The sequence below is a fragment of the Hirundo rustica genome, chromosome Z, assembly GCF_015227805.2.
Source record: "Hirundo rustica isolate bHirRus1 chromosome Z, bHirRus1.pri.v3, whole genome shotgun sequence".
Classification (NCBI taxonomy): Eukaryota; Metazoa; Chordata; class Aves; order Passeriformes; family Hirundinidae; genus Hirundo; species Hirundo rustica.
Window position 1 is genome coordinate 8,865,506 of NC_053488.1, and position 15,638 is coordinate 8,881,143.

Genomic DNA, 15,638 nt, shown 5'->3' on the forward strand with positions numbered 1-15,638 from the left:
AATGAAACACACTGTTTCACATTCAGTATTTTGAAAGGGTACACCCTTTGAACATGAATTTTGAACATTCTATCATTATTAAAGCTATTTACTAAATCAAGTACTCTGGAACCATCTAGATCACTGGTTAAGCTCTGTATAGCTTTTTAGTAAAGTAAAAAATCAGCAATGAAAAACGTTCTTCTGCAGATTTTGAATTCAGTGCATTCCCATGCTTTGCAGATCCCTTAGGATGACATTTTCAGAGTAATTTACCCCTGTGCACATTGATTCTTGCATAATATATGCATACTTACATACTACATCCGTATAAAAATAATTTCTCTGGGGGAATTCAAGCCAGCCGTGATTCTGACATGAATGTAGAAACAAATACGTTTAAATTTTTGCTTCAAGCCAGTTACAGGTGCCAAACACATACATTTTGTGGAACTAATGTCTGTCTTCAGAGACAAGAAAGAAGTTTTGACCTGGTACTTTAGTCAGACATAAAAATCCAAGGACAGCATTGATTAACATCCACCTTTTCATCTGCGTGTGATCCTCAGCAGACTCTTCCTGCTTCCACCATGGGGTTCTCCTCAAAAAATCTCACCTTTACACATCTAATGTCCAGAAAAGCCTTTTGTCCTGAAAGTACTGGACTTGGATATCATCTGAAGCAAAATACTATTTGCTATCATCTTTCTGTATCATGTTTTCTCTGAATCTTAGGCTATTTCTTTTTCTTATGGAAATGGTTACCCAGACCAAATTTATATGTCAGAAAATATAAAATTCAGTTAACAACAACACCAAAAAAAGTTAAGAATTTTCATGCTAGAAGAGCAAAGAAAAATAAAATATTAAAATAATCCTGGAGAAAGAGTTTTTACAAGAACAGTTTACTCAAACCTTAGGAAGAGAGCATCGTTTCTGTAGAGAAATTTAAGTAAGTGATACTGCTGCCTATAGCAGCTGCCTATTGCAGCAAAAATTCACAAAATCTGGATGAAGGGGAAGTTACAGAGTATTTTCAATATAAATACCACTTTCTGCAATCTTTTTCTTAAGGATATCAAGGGTGTGTTCAAGCTCAAAACCCCATAAAACAGACACCCCTTCTCTTCCTGTCTGATTTAAACTGACAAGAATCAGGAAAGTTGGGATATCAACATGGGTTTCTCTAGCATGCACTCAAATATGTGCAATTTTTTCCCACTCTCATTGCTTAACTAGGAAAATCTGTCTTTAAAATCATACAAATTAAGCCTCCTTTTACTTAATTTAATTTGAAAATTTTGCCACATTGTGTCAATAAATTATCCAAATCACAAAACACTTCCAATGCTTTTTATGGTATCTTACCTTTTTTGTTATTGCTTAGGGCTACCACTTTTGGTTGGTTTATGGAGGTTTCTATCAGTGGTGGTCGCATTTCTGCCATTTTCATCTCTTCATCAGAGGAGAGCTCTTCTGACTCCTGCTAAAGGAAAAACAGCTTTATGTTGTCCATTTTGAAGAGCAGCTCAAAGGTAAGTAAATGCTATCTAAACCGTCACCCACTAAACAATAAAGGGGTAAAAAGATAGAGGAGCCACATAAGATGGGCAAAGCAAAACAACTTTGTAGTGCATCTGTAGTGCAAGTCAACTGAATTATCTGTAAGAAGCAGCACTTGCAGGCTTGTATTGTCACTGCTGAACTCTGTGGCACTTAGACAGGTAACTTCAACTGCAAAAAACTACTTGGAGCAAGCAGATGAAGTCTTCATTCCACCACTGGAGAGAGCATCCAATTGAGTCCAAGTCACAAAGTGATCATTGAGCCAGCAAACGCCACAGGCTGACCAGATGGGTATTGATTTTGAAGAAAAGAGCTCAAATGGAATCAGCTACAAAGCAGCCACGACCAAGAGAATCCTAGGAATGGAGAGGTACGCTGTGAGAAAAGACTGAAGGACCTTGGCTTGCCTCGTCTATCCAACAGAAACAGAGTAAGGGTAGCTTGCTAGGGGTAAACCCCAAAGGGAAAAGAAGTTATTTAACTTCAAGAACAATGACAGAAAAATAAAGCAATGTTGAATACATTTGAGCTAGTGATCACTAGTTCTGAACCAAAAGATGGAGCTCAGTGCACTTATGAGAGCGATTAATAGACAAAGCTGCTGCAAGAGCAGCCATGTAACTAATTCAGTATCCTACTACTACCCTATACTCATTTATCTTCAAAACCTGATTGCTTTCCGTAACATTTTGAAGAAACAAGCCTCCAACAAAACTTCTTTCCTCGAAGCAGAAATTTCTTTCTAGTAAACATGCTTCCTGCTACAAAATCCCTGTTGCAAATTACAAAAAAAAAAAGACAATATTCAATTTTTCTTATTGTTTTGGAACAATTAATGCATGGAACCTACTGGAGCACCACCTTCCCATGACACCAATTACCCAGCCAATTCTTAGGTCTGTAGGAAGGACAAACTTGGCTGAGACGCAGCAAACAAGCTACTACAATCCTAATTAAAAATAAAAAACCATTGGCTTTTCTCTACCATCTGAACAACAAACCTGTTCACTGCACCTACCACATTCCCTTCCCCTTGGATGTGACATACAAGTGTAATCAACGCTGAAATGAAAAGCTTACACACAGGCAAAGTTTAGGTATCTGGATCCTGCAACAGCATTACCAGCAGGAAATAAGGAAATACACAGAAACGAGGACTTCACTGTACCTGACTCTTAAGTCACTACAGCTACAAAGAATTACTGTCACTATCATTAGACACTATGATGATGTTCTGAAATCACATTTTAAAAAGAAAAAATGTCAATACTAGTATTTTCAAAAAGAATTGCAGAAGCAGGAACACACTAGTGAGGAAGCAGCCTGCCTCAACTGCCTGTCACTCAAATAGGCACATTCCACAGCTTACACGACACAGACAAAAAAAAAATCACTTGTGAAATTATGAGAAAAGTGTTTTACAGGTTGTGACTGGGAACTGATCGAATAACAACTTGCAAAGTTCATCATAAATCTCAAACTTTCTAAATAAATGAATACATAGTGTTTGCCAGAGAGATGCAAAGTTCAGAAGTTTAAAATTTTACTTACTTACCACTGTAAGAGGTAAGTATATTCCAAGTAATATTCCTGACAGCATACTAGTAAACACAGAGGAATAAATATTTTTAAACCCATCTTCCACTTTTCATTTGAAATGAATGTGTATATTCACTTGGATACAGGAACTTTTTATTGCTATGACTGATCTTTTCTCATTTCAACAACAATTAAAAATGATTTTTTAATGAAGTACTGACAGTCAAACAACTGGAGAATTCAACCAAAGAATGAGTCTTTTCACAGTGTATATCAACCTTTAGTTGAGTTTGCATTATTTTTCTTTAAATGAATGCATCTTTTATTATGAACTTTTTATTAACTGTTTCAACTTTTACTTAAAAAAATCTGAAGCAAGAAAAAAACCATCTGAATTTACAATGTTGGAAGGCAATTTTCCTCTATTGTCAACTGAAATTTTCATCTCCCAGAAAAACAAACTCAATACAACACCAGCACAATTTCTGACTGCTGTAATGCTCATTGCAATGCCATACCTCAAGCATATCTTCATGGTTGACAATTGTTTTCGTGTTCTGCAAGGTTTTAACAAGTGCAGTCATCTGTGAATTTGCAGTGCTGTGCTCAGCTTCTGGTTCACTAGGCTTCTGCACAGAGCTTCCTGCTGAATATTGCTTTCTCTCATCAGCTTTGTTCTTTATCGAACCAGTTTCTGAGGTCTACAGAATTAAGAATATTAGCAGAGAAAGCATCCTGAAACGCTTTCAGCAGCATATAGAGCGAGCATTACGTATTTTGGGAAAATATAGAATGGAAAAATTTGAGGTCTGAAATTATAAAGAACAGAATGCACCAGGTATGCAATGCTAAGAAAACGCTATAGATAACTAAGGTATAGTCCCTATCCTGTGTCAATCAGTCTGACTCTTATCCTTCCTGGTGTCAATATGCGCCATTATATTTACGGTCAAATGAAAAAAAAATCAAACAGGCTATCCCTGCAATGATGCTATATGAGCACCGAAAAGTAGTCCTATCTTCTCTCATGCTGCATTAAGGTCTTGGAGATTTGGGATGCTTTTGCCTGCCTACTATTACTGCTTGTTACCACACAAAGCCTTCAGTCATGAGCAGAGAAAGCCTTAGAGATTATCCAAATTTTATCCTGAAGTCTAGCAGATGAAAGAGGATCAGAAGATGACAAAGATGCCATCCTCCAGAAACCTAAGAAAGCAGCTCCTTAACACATCCAAGTTTGTATTTGCCTGAGAATTAGGTCACTTTTCCTGTTCTTAGTGCAGGAGGAAGACTGCTACTGCAAACCAGATGTTTATTACAGACCTCCTTAGGTGGGGAAGAAGTAAACTGGTTCTGTAATCTAACAATTTTTCTTTCTAAAGCATCAGAGGGGAGGGAGAACAGAATTAAAAGGAATCCAAGGCACTTCAGTCTTTGAAATTCCTTGCAAAACCAGAAGATAACACTATGTCTAACCTTTACCCCCACATCCTTTACAGAAACTGTCTGGACTTCTCGTTTTGACTCCTTGGCAGTATCTTCAGTAGATTCTTCATCCTTTAGTCTATGTACAATTGTCTGGACTGTTTTGACCATATTCTTCAATTCATCAGGATATGGAGTTGGATATCTCTTCAGATTGCCCTCCTGTATAACAAAAAGCAAGAAGGTTCTACATTTATTTAAATGTCAGAACTAAAACATAAGCTTTAAAACTAATAATTCATTAGGCCAAACCACTGAATACTCCAGAATCTCCACCCTGATACCCAAGTCTGCCTGCACCGAGGCTGATATAAGCTTATGCAACTAGGCAAGATTATGAATCACTTTCATTCCTTTTCCCCCAACATGTTCAATGATTCCAAGCAAGGATTAAGCCAACTGTAATTCACTTAAAATAAAATCAGGATTTATCATGGTTTCCCCACTTGTTCTCCACAGCACCATTAGTCAGATAGCATCATAGTTAGGTCCGACACTGCTGTGTCCTGTGTGCTCTGCTGAAAATGATCTGGCCAAATAATGCCCAAACTAAAACCAACCACAACAAAAAAATCCAAAGCATAGTGTTTCATCCTGACAAACATCTAAACTGATGAGACTTGATTTATTCAGCAGAGTGAAACCCATAACCAAAGTAAGGAGAAGGCTGAGATTAAGGGTGGAAGTAAGAACAAGGGAAGCACCAAGTATGCAAAAATAAATTCAATACTAACCCGAGGCGGTGCCTCTCGCTCATCCTTGTCTTCATCACACTCAAATGCCACCTGAGCACGCTGTTTCCTCTGCTCCTCCCACAGAGATGGATTGAAACTTTCATTATCAGATATGAACATAACTGGGAAAAAACCCCAAAAAAGTTCTTATAAGAATAGGCTACACTATGCAAAGAAAAATGTACTCTTTTCTTTCTTTTGTATGGGATTGGTGTGCTTTTGTATTCATTCTTTCTGAAAGGTAAAAGACTAACAGCACTATTAATTGAAGATTAGATGCAATGCCACTGCTTTAGGAATTTGGCTGTACTTTTATATTAGAAAAATCACTGTCTTTAAAAAGAAAATCATATAGTCTTAACCTTCACATTTTCAGCCGAACTCTATAAAGTGATTTTATTCTATATATAAATCAGAAATAATGTATTTGTGTATATATAAACATGAATTATACTTCTACAGATTTATATAGCCTATTATCAGTGTTTAATATCATTAAGCACAGATAAGAACATTGATCTAATTTCATTTAATGAAAATTTTTAAATGGAAACTAAGAATGACTTAGTGAGAAAAACCTTCATTCTTATTAATCCTAAAGCAATCTAAGCATCTAAAACTGAAAGTTAAATTTATCTGCATGATTTTGCAGCAGTTATGCAGTTGACAGGGGCTTTAGATACAAGTATTTCTTGCTTAACTTTAAAAGGGATTAAAAAAACCTTGGAGGTACCCAATGTCTCTTATTTTAGCATGTCTTGGTGTTACATCAGTCAGGTTCTACTTTTAGCATGACAAATAGTCTAATAAATATCACCCAAAAAATGTATACCCTTCACTAGCAATACCGAGACTATTCATATTAACCACTTCTATACCTGGTATACAAAGATACTTAATTTTAGGGTTCAGTAAGTGCAACAGAATTTTTGTTACTCTGCATTTATTGGGTAAACTTAAAATTTTAACACATCTGAAAATATTATAATAAACTTCACTATCACTATTATGAAGACTTCCTGACCAAAAGCCAACTTAATAACCCTATTTATTAGGAACCTTAAACCTTCCTTTTGGAACTACCACCTCAGACAAGTATTCTGTCAGCTTAAACCAAACAATCAGTCCTTCCCTTTTCTACAGAAAGCCAGAACCTGAGAAAAACAGAGTTCCACTGGACTGTTCCACTTTCAGGAACAGTCTTAAACTTTATTGAATCCCCAAATTCTCACATTCTATCAGAGGGATTGTAGATACATTAGAAGGCACTAAAACTGATGCTCAATTTACTGCTTTTACTTATGTTTTTGATTACTCCTTTGTCAGTGTACTAGACACCTGTGCCATGGAACAAGAAATGTTGTTGAAACATTTCAAGTTCAAGAAATGAACTTGTCAGTTTTCAGTTATTTCCATTCATATATTGCCCCCCCTTAATTTCTTTTAAAACAGCACAAGTTTTTTTCTCTTCCTTGCTAGGGAAAGAAAGTGGAAAAATAAAGTTATTCAACTCTCCTTCCCTAAATCCTGTTGGGCTTACTACTGGAATGTTACTTCTTCCCTTAACTATTTCACAACTGGGCTGAAATAACTTTCTGGTTAAGAGCTTAAAATTTTGTGCCTAATCTTTCATTAAAACAGTTCAAACTACTTGTGAGCAATATGCTCTTTCTGGTACGGTTGTTTTTTTTTTTTTTTTTCCCATTTCAAAATAAACCAAGGAATGCTAAGTACTTTTAAAAAAATACGTACTTGGTAATGGAGGAAACATTTCACTAAAATAGTCTAAACATTTCACTAAAATTGAAGCTAACACCTGTTTAAGAAAATTTCACCCCAAACCATTAGGGTCTACTGGAAGGAATGAGGGTGTCATGCTGGGAGTGGCAACCACCACAGAATGTGTTCCTGTCAGTCCATTTCTCACCTTACTCACTGGAATTGTTTCATCTAGAATTTACCAACATCTAAATCTCCTTAAGTTACTGTTCTCATTCATCAGACACAACTCATCTTCTCTTACAAGTATACTCCAAACTTGTATTAAGCATTATTTAGTGAAAATGGTATTAGCAGGAAGCCTTCCCATTCTTATTTTCAAAAGTGACCACTGTGACAGACAGGTAATTTCAGAAATTCCTTACCCTCCTCAGTCCTTGGTTGCTGAGGGAACATGTAATTAGTAAGTACTGTTTTCTGTGTGTCAGGGTCAGCTTCTTTTTGAAGAGGGATAAGTGGTTTAGACTAGAAAGTAAATGAAAGAAGGCTATGTTATGAGAATATATATTTAAAAAAGTAAATACGACCTACATAGCACAGAGCATGCCTGTCCCACGACTTTGAAGACTACTCTCCCTTGAATTAAACCATCTCTACTCTGAATAATTTTCACAAAGTGAAGATATTAACATGTCTGTATTTGACTGATGACAAACTCAGCAACAGCTTTTGTGAAAACAAAACACTAGACATTCAAAAAGTAACCCAGTTTCTTGTGGGTACTTACTACTATCCCAAAGCAGGCTGATTAGAAATGCACAGCTATTTAAAGCTGCAGACAATCTTATAAAGAGAAAAATTCTGTACTTCTTTTTTCATTTTGACACCAGATTGAACATCCTCCACCCCTTACAGGGAAAGGCAGAACATTCTTGAAGTTACTGTTTTAGTAATAGTGCACATCTGAGGCTAGTGGATTTCTGACAGCCTGCAGCTCTACACCTTAATGCCATTCAGAAAATCAGCATAGTACCAAGGACTTTAATAAAAATACAAGCACATGAGTTATTGCCTGACAGCTTCAAAGTTGAACAGTCATACAGGTCAAAGGTGTGGCAAGAAACCTAACTGAAACCCAGGCATGCTGAGTTTTCCCACTGGTATAGCTGTGAAAGGAACAGCAAAGGCTACAAGTCTCAGCTCAAGCTTAGCAAGCACTAACCCTCCTGTATAGATTAGCCTGAACAAACAAAACCAGCACCAACAACAAACTAAAAAACCCCAAAAACTAACAAACAAAAGACCAACCAACCAACCAAAAAGCAAAACAAAACAAACCCAACAAACCAACAAAACCCAACCAACCAACAACAATGACAAAAAACCCAGAGAAAATACAACAAAAACAAAAGCAAACAAACAAACTTCCCAACATCTGTTAAACTGCATTTCCTCACAGCACAGAACTCCAGGATTTTAAGTCTTCAGAGACAGGTAAGCTCAGTACTGGTTACTTCAGGAGAATTGACACAGTGATGTCAAGAAAGTATTAATGTACACAGTACTAGGTCTCCTTATTTAACAGATGGCTCTGTTATTGTCAATCCCATTAGGAATGAAGTCAACAATCATTTCTTTTCAATATTAAAAAAATCTTACCTGATTGTCTGATAGCCACATAGCAGTGAGTTGTTGCAGTTTTGTAAAGGTAAATGGTAAATTCCTCAGTCTGTCAATTATGAGAATTTATGTAAATATATTTAGCCATACTGTTAAGATTTTAAAGAATCCTGTATTAGCTAGTAAAATATTTCAAAAGGAAATTTCTATATGAAGTTAACTTAATAAATAGTGAGAGCTGAAAGGCTACAGCATGTAATTTAAATTCAAGTTAAAAAACACCTGAACAAATAAGAAAAACGTTTATCTGCCCAGTTTAGCAATTAGCTAAAAATAAGTAACATTGTAACTTGAATTCAACTCAACTGGGTGACTTGACTACAGACAATTAATGTGAATTAATAAGTCAGAATCCTCACAATTTTATCTGTCAATATAAATGCCAATTTACACCTGGTGGTTTGGGGTTTTTTTTGTTTTGTTTTTTTTTTTTTCTCTCAAAGATACATATTTGGGGAAGGGGCTATCCTGGATGATCGGTGCTCTGGCATTAATGGATAAATCAAGCTATAGTACAAAGAAGCTGGATTGACAGAACAGGAGGGAGAGCTCTGCTAGATTTCTCTCTCCCAGTACACTTCAATTGTGTAAACTAACAATTCCCCAAAGCTATACAGTTTGTCTATTTTTAATGACCATCTCTAATAAAATACAACTCTTTTCCCCTTTCCACAAAACACCAAGGTCTTTTACACTATCCTCTGATACTGCTGGGTGCTCCATATGCAATTCAAGAAGCCATTATTCTTTAAGAATGAATCAAGTTTTATGAAAATAACCAATGTAATTCCCTAGAAAAACACATACTAACAATCACGAATGTAGAGAAGCTGCACTGCCAAGTAATTAAAATAAAGATAGCTTAATATAACGGAGCTGCAAGATCCAGAATACAACAATAGTACATTAAATACATCTCAGTCAGCTTCTGAGCTATGTGTGAGATAAGGAAAGACAGCCATAACGTATTCATAACAATCCCTCTACATTATTGTTGCTTTTTGTACAACTTCTACTTGATTAAAAGCATTCACAAACCTATTGTCACTCAGATTGATGACTTTTAATTTCTGCATATCACCCATTTCTTCAGGGAGAAATTCAAGTTTATTAGAATGCAGAAACAACACTGTTACATGCTTCCAGTTTCCAATCTAAAAGGAAAAAAAAAGCCCAACAAAGAATTAATTCGTCTTCACAAGATAAATATGAAAATATTCACAACAAAATATGAAATAAATTGTTTTAAAACAATTAGTATTGAGGCTATTTTGCCTTGAAAGTTTATTCTTACATACCAAACCTTTTAGTTTCAATACACAGCAACGAATTCCTACTTGTTGCTTAAAAATATCAAATTTCATTATTTATAAACTTGTATAATTGTATATATCCTCCTTTAAAAACACACACAAAGAAAATCCTCTCAAAAATTAGTAACTTCTTATTCACAAGTTGTAGAGACCATATAAACACATTAAAATATTCATTTTACAGACTTGCAATTAAATACTTACCTCCGATGGCAGCTGAGTTAAAAAGTTATGATCTGCAGCAAATGTTCTTATATTCAAGAGCTGCCCAACAGATGAAGGCAATGTTTCAATCTCATTGAAACTACAGTCCAGTTCTTCTACGGATATTAACCTGGAAAAAAAAAAAATTAACTTCTCTCTACAGATCAATTAATCCAACATTAATTGAATACTTGCAGTTTAAATTAAGTTAATATTACTATTAATTATTTATCCAAAATGTAGTTCAAAATAAACCCTAAGGAATTAAAATCCAAGAAGAATCCTTTACTGCTGGCCTAAAGTGTGTTTTAGGGTGAATGTTTTTTCCTGTTAGTTGATTGCAGATTTTTTGGTTCTGTTTTGAGCTTGCGGATTTTTTCAAATCTCCTTTAAACTGCCCTCACAATGAAGCCAGCAACATTGAATGCTTGTGTAGTACATGACAGCATGCCAGTGCAAGGCATTAAAAACATTCAGAATGGGATAGATCATTGTCAAACTACAGCTGAGTGCAGTTCCTGAACAAGCAAAGTATTTCAGGAGTTAGAGACCGTGAACTGAAGAATCCAGCAGTGAAGCAGTACTTTGTAAACTCTGACAACAAAAGATTACCATGATAATGAAAATATATTAAAAGAAATTGGAAGACATTGTACATTTGTACAGCACTTAATTGTGAGCCAATTATTTTTGCAATTATTTGCAAGTTTTAATTTAAATTGCTGAACACCAAAATATATATTAAAAAAACTTGCTGATGGACAGACAAAAATTCTCCATATATATATATATAGATATATAGATATATATATATATAAAAGAGAAAATTACATGTTCATATTTACTTTTTACAAGATTTTTGAGATTGGGCAATCATTTACAATATCTACCACAGCCATGTTACTGTCAAAACCGCCCCCCCCCCAAAACCAACAAAACAGTTTCAGGAAGCTAACTGACTCTTTAAGTATCTTGTTTTCTGTCACACAATTTTTGTTTTATAGATTGGTGGCTACATTAAGCGAGGAACAAATTCCTTTGGTATTAAGTAATAGGAACATACAGGCTGCAAAATATGACTAAGATATGAAAACACTTGCTTTAAATTGTATTAGGACATTAACATGTAGAAGAAATTAAATCAAGTAGTCATAAAAAACTCTGACAGAGGAGCCACTGTTACAGAAAAGTGTTCAGAAAGGCAGTTCAACTTCTTATTTTAGTGAAATACCTACCCTCCTATGGAGTCTGGCAAATAAATTAACTGGTTTTCATCAATTTTAAGTGTTGTCACCTTTTTCAGGGAACCTATAATAATAGGAACAAATAAATCAAAATGGACATTTGAGTTCATTAGGCTGAGTTTTAACTTTAAATAAAGAGGAGGAAAAAACCCAACATTATGGGCAAGCAACAACATCTTCTCTATTCCCTGGCATGCCTATAGTGCTGTATTCCTAAGGAAATAAGGAGATGAGTTTACAGAACTTGTTTGCCAGTTTACAATGTGTCAACCATTTGGGGAGGCGGGTGGGAGCAGGGATTTTTTATTTTTTTTTTCCTTATAAAAGAGCAGTTTTTCATCCATTTACAAACTAGTGTTTAAAGTAAAGAACGCTCCAAAACAATTTTAAGTTATTTGCATTACAAATACCTTCTAATCAACTGAAACAGATCTAGAACATAATTTCTGTATTTTGAAGTGCTCTTAAACCTACAGGTTTTTAATAACATGAATTAACTTAAAATACAAACCGATAGACTCTGGCAGTTGCTGAAGCGAATTGCTGGATAACAGTAGGTCCTGCAGGCTTTCACAACCTGAAATACCTTCTTCGACTACTTCAATGTTGTTTTTAGAAACATCCAAGTATGTCAGCTGTTTCAAAGTGCCTATGAACTAAAAACAAGAGAAAAGAATGCATTCTAGAAAGTGCAAGTTTAAAACACAAAAATCCAGCAGATCTGACCTCTCTAGTGTAATATCAGAGGAAAAACTTAAGAGTACTGAAATACAATTTTATGCAAAATATACAAGCTTTCAAATGAAGTATTTTGTGCAGATAAGCACAGCTGATGTTTTACACACACACAGACACTCCACCGTAGTTCTGCACCTCCCTAAAGTCAATCTTCTGCACACTGAACAGTTCAATTAGTTACCGTGAATCAAGCAAATGAAGCCTTAGAACAGATTTCAGAAAGAGACACATAATGTGAGGACATCACTATGCTCCAGCAGACTTTAAATGCTCATTTTTGCCTTTCATGTAAAACTGCATCCTCAAAACCAACGATGAATCCCTAATTGTTCTAAACTGAGAAAAACAATTTAAAATATAAGCTGGTATTACCATTTGATATGAACCAAGCACAAGCCTTAAAATTCATGTACGCTACTCTATTAAAATCTTCACTTTCAGAAATACGCTTTTATTTTACTGCAAAACACAGTTCAGCTTGTATTTTTACAATCAAACCACTCAACTGTCTAGGAGTTAACTGATGAAAAAACAGTAGCAAATACTACTGATCAGGCAGGAAGGCCACATTTCATGTGACTGCTAGTGATTTTAAGATTGAAAACAAGCCAGCTGCTTCCCAAATTTCACAGTCATTTATTAGTCTGCTACAATTTAAGCACAGGTTCTCAAGTACTTTAATAATAGGTCAGCCTGGACCACATGTAATCCTGAAAGCTGTCAGGAACCTATACAAAGTCAACAGACTGTTTTCTCAGGAACTGGCTATGCTCCCCCTTTACACTGCACACTGAAATTGGCACTGCTTGTTTTACAGCTTGTATGTATGCTTGTATGTGACCGATAAAATTCCATAAATCATATTTATCCTGTATATTCCTGCTTGCTGTCTAACATAAGATTAATCCCTTTTTGGAAGGGCCATTCAAACCTGAATTTTATTTAAGATTTTTATTTGTTTTCCCAAATTGCAACATAATTTTTAGATGAGAAATATATAACTTAAAAAAAAAAAAAAAAAAAAAAAAAAAAAAAAAAAAAAAAAAAAAAACCAAAACCAAACCAACTAACCAACCAACCAAAGAAAAAAACCCAAAACAAAACCAAAAACCCCAAAAAGCTGTGAATGCAGCTCTCATGGTTAGTGATAATTTCTAAGTGGACTAGTTAAACATTCAAGTGCCATTTGGCCTTTTGGCTTTAAGTAACACTGAAACACAAAACAACTTCAACATACATGATCACTGACAAAGCAAGTACCTGTGTGATCTAAAATACTCTATGTTTAGCACAGCAAAAGAACTTACCCCAGGAATAAGTGTTAGTCTATTACCATCCATCCAAAATTCCTTTAATCCACTCAGTTGTTCAAGTACTTCAGGCTGTAATGGGAAATGGGGAGCCATTTTAAAAAAAATCTTATGAAAAACCCCCAGTGAATGGCAAAAGCAACTCCAGTGAATTGTCTTTTACAACTTTAGTAATGTGTCAATGTAGCTGTTATACCCAGTTTTTTCACTGGGTCATCAAAGAAAACCCAGATAATTTACTTTTGAAATTAAAATATATACTAGATATACAAAAACTTTGAAGAACTTTACCACAGCACTAAATAATCTTTAGAGAAAGGCTTTCTGTTGGTTTGGTGTCTTTCACAGAAAGTATTGTTTTTCAACAGGCACACACTCTAAGTACATGTTACATGCACAATTTTTATGGAGGAGGTCTAAAAACCTTTACATTTCATCAACTCAGAGGACCCATTTTTCAAAAAACCCAGCGCTTTTTTGGTTTGGGGGGAAATGGAAATAAATTTCATTTTTCTATCAACAAAGGGTGCATCTCTATGATACAAGCAAACCACTCCACCCATAAAATGAAGTGCAGGATTGCATTTCCACTACAATTTATTGTTAATGTTGCATATGCTTTGCTATTTAAATTTCCCTCCTGAGAGGGAAATACAAAATACTACTGCACCTTAGTAAGTACAATCAAGCTCAGATAAATGAAAAGTAAATTTTGTTATATTGTAAATAGAAAGGATTTCTACTTAAGTTGCAGTCCTGACTCCCAGTAACTCATTTTCCAAGAGGAAGTCGTAATTTAAATATTAGTTTAAGGCTCCCACACCAGTGTGTATGGTATGATGAGAATATGGCAGTCATGGTACAGGCTAGATGTTTAATTCTAATAATGAAAAATTCCTTAAATACATTCCTCTATTTTCCAAACCATATCACTAGGCAAGTGTTCAGCTAGTTCTACTAGTGGCACACAAAGGTTTGACTCTATTGTGTTGCGGGTCAGCAAGTTTCATTATACTTCTATTTCAATTCCTCTACCCAGGAAACTAAAAGCAGAGAGATGTTATGTGCTTCTTAAATACAAGATATATTTGCCTGTGAGACCACAAACAGGAAACAAGTCAATGCATGCTGAAGGAAAAATCAGGGCACCTCAACTGTAAATACTTCTTCGAACAACATTCAAATTTAGTAACATTTCCCTTGGATCTAAATAGTTTGTGCACAATAATGAAAGCAGGTTATGCACAAAGTTGTAACATTCAATACATGATAATCAATACATGTTTACACATAATTTTTGTAACAGGTTCCGTAGAGTAGTATAAGGTATAAATAATGCTTGGTAGCAGAACTCTTAAGATGATGTTTATGTTTCCATATTTGTTAAAAACGGATCAAAGGATAAGGAGATTTATAAAGTATGCAGAGCTCTTTTACTAAGGCAAAACTCACCACTTCTGTGAATTCATTACTTCCTAAGTCCAGTCTCTCCAGCTGAGTCAGCCTGGACATGGTTCTGCACAGGAAGGAGATTAATGAAGAATTAGGTCTAAGAAAATGCTTGCTACATCAAATCTTCCAGATATAATAATAAAAAAAATAAAAATTAAAAAAAAAGTAAATAAGTAGTGATGCTATTCTGTAACTGGAATGCTACCTAATTAAAGATAAATTTTCACACACTGGTCTACCAGGCACATATTACTGAGTGTCACACAAAAGTGTACACTGCAACACACTTGAGGCTGCAAGATGAGCTTGCAAAAACTAAAGACCTGTAAAGAAATCTTCATGATAAAGGGTAATGCAGTGGCACTTCTCTTCTTTTGAGTGGTTCAGCTTTTCACCTAGGCACAGTATGTCCCTTCAGCAGTCTGGGCTGGTTAACTACATGTTTTCTTCTCAAAGAAAGACTACTGCCTAGTGATGAGTTAAAACAGAGAAGAGCACTATTGAATCACAGTATCCACAGTATCCACAGTATCTAATACCACCTTTTCGCTCTCCAGGCTGCTAAGCTGGTTCCATGTGATGTGGTTTGGAACCCTAGTTCCTTCTCTAGTTGTACATTAAATGAGATTACTAAATTGGATTTTGTGACACATCAATACTCTTTAACCTAACTTA

At 35.2% G+C, this 15,638-nt stretch overlaps 1 protein-coding gene across 6 annotated transcripts in view; it reads right to left on the bottom strand.

The window, feature by feature from the left end:
* The window catches only part of ERBIN (erbb2 interacting protein), a 115,981-nt gene that overhangs the window by 20,294 nt on the left and 80,049 nt on the right, over positions 1-15,638 (bottom strand). For 3 of the 6 annotated variants that reach the window (XM_040090706.2, XM_040090710.1, XM_040090705.1), the window contains 12 exons: positions 14,964-15,027; positions 13,509-13,583; positions 11,975-12,119; positions 11,455-11,527; positions 10,220-10,349; positions 9,741-9,856; positions 8,682-8,751; positions 7,448-7,547; positions 5,304-5,425; positions 4,561-4,731; positions 3,603-3,785; positions 1,348-1,465 (listed from right to left, as the gene is read on the bottom strand). In XM_040090706.2, coding sequence (XP_039946640.1) covers positions 1,348-1,465; positions 3,603-3,785; positions 4,561-4,731; positions 5,304-5,425; positions 7,448-7,547; positions 8,682-8,751; positions 9,741-9,856; positions 10,220-10,349; positions 11,455-11,527; positions 11,975-12,119; positions 13,509-13,583; positions 14,964-15,027 — 1,367 coding nt within the window. The remainder of the gene's footprint in view (positions 1-1,347; positions 1,466-3,602; positions 3,786-4,560; positions 4,732-5,303; positions 5,426-7,447; positions 7,548-8,681; positions 8,752-9,740; positions 9,857-10,219; positions 10,350-11,454; positions 11,528-11,974; positions 12,120-13,508; positions 13,584-14,963; positions 15,028-15,638) is intronic. The other 3 variants (XM_040090708.1, XM_040090707.2, XM_040090711.1) reach the window with 3 other exon arrangements.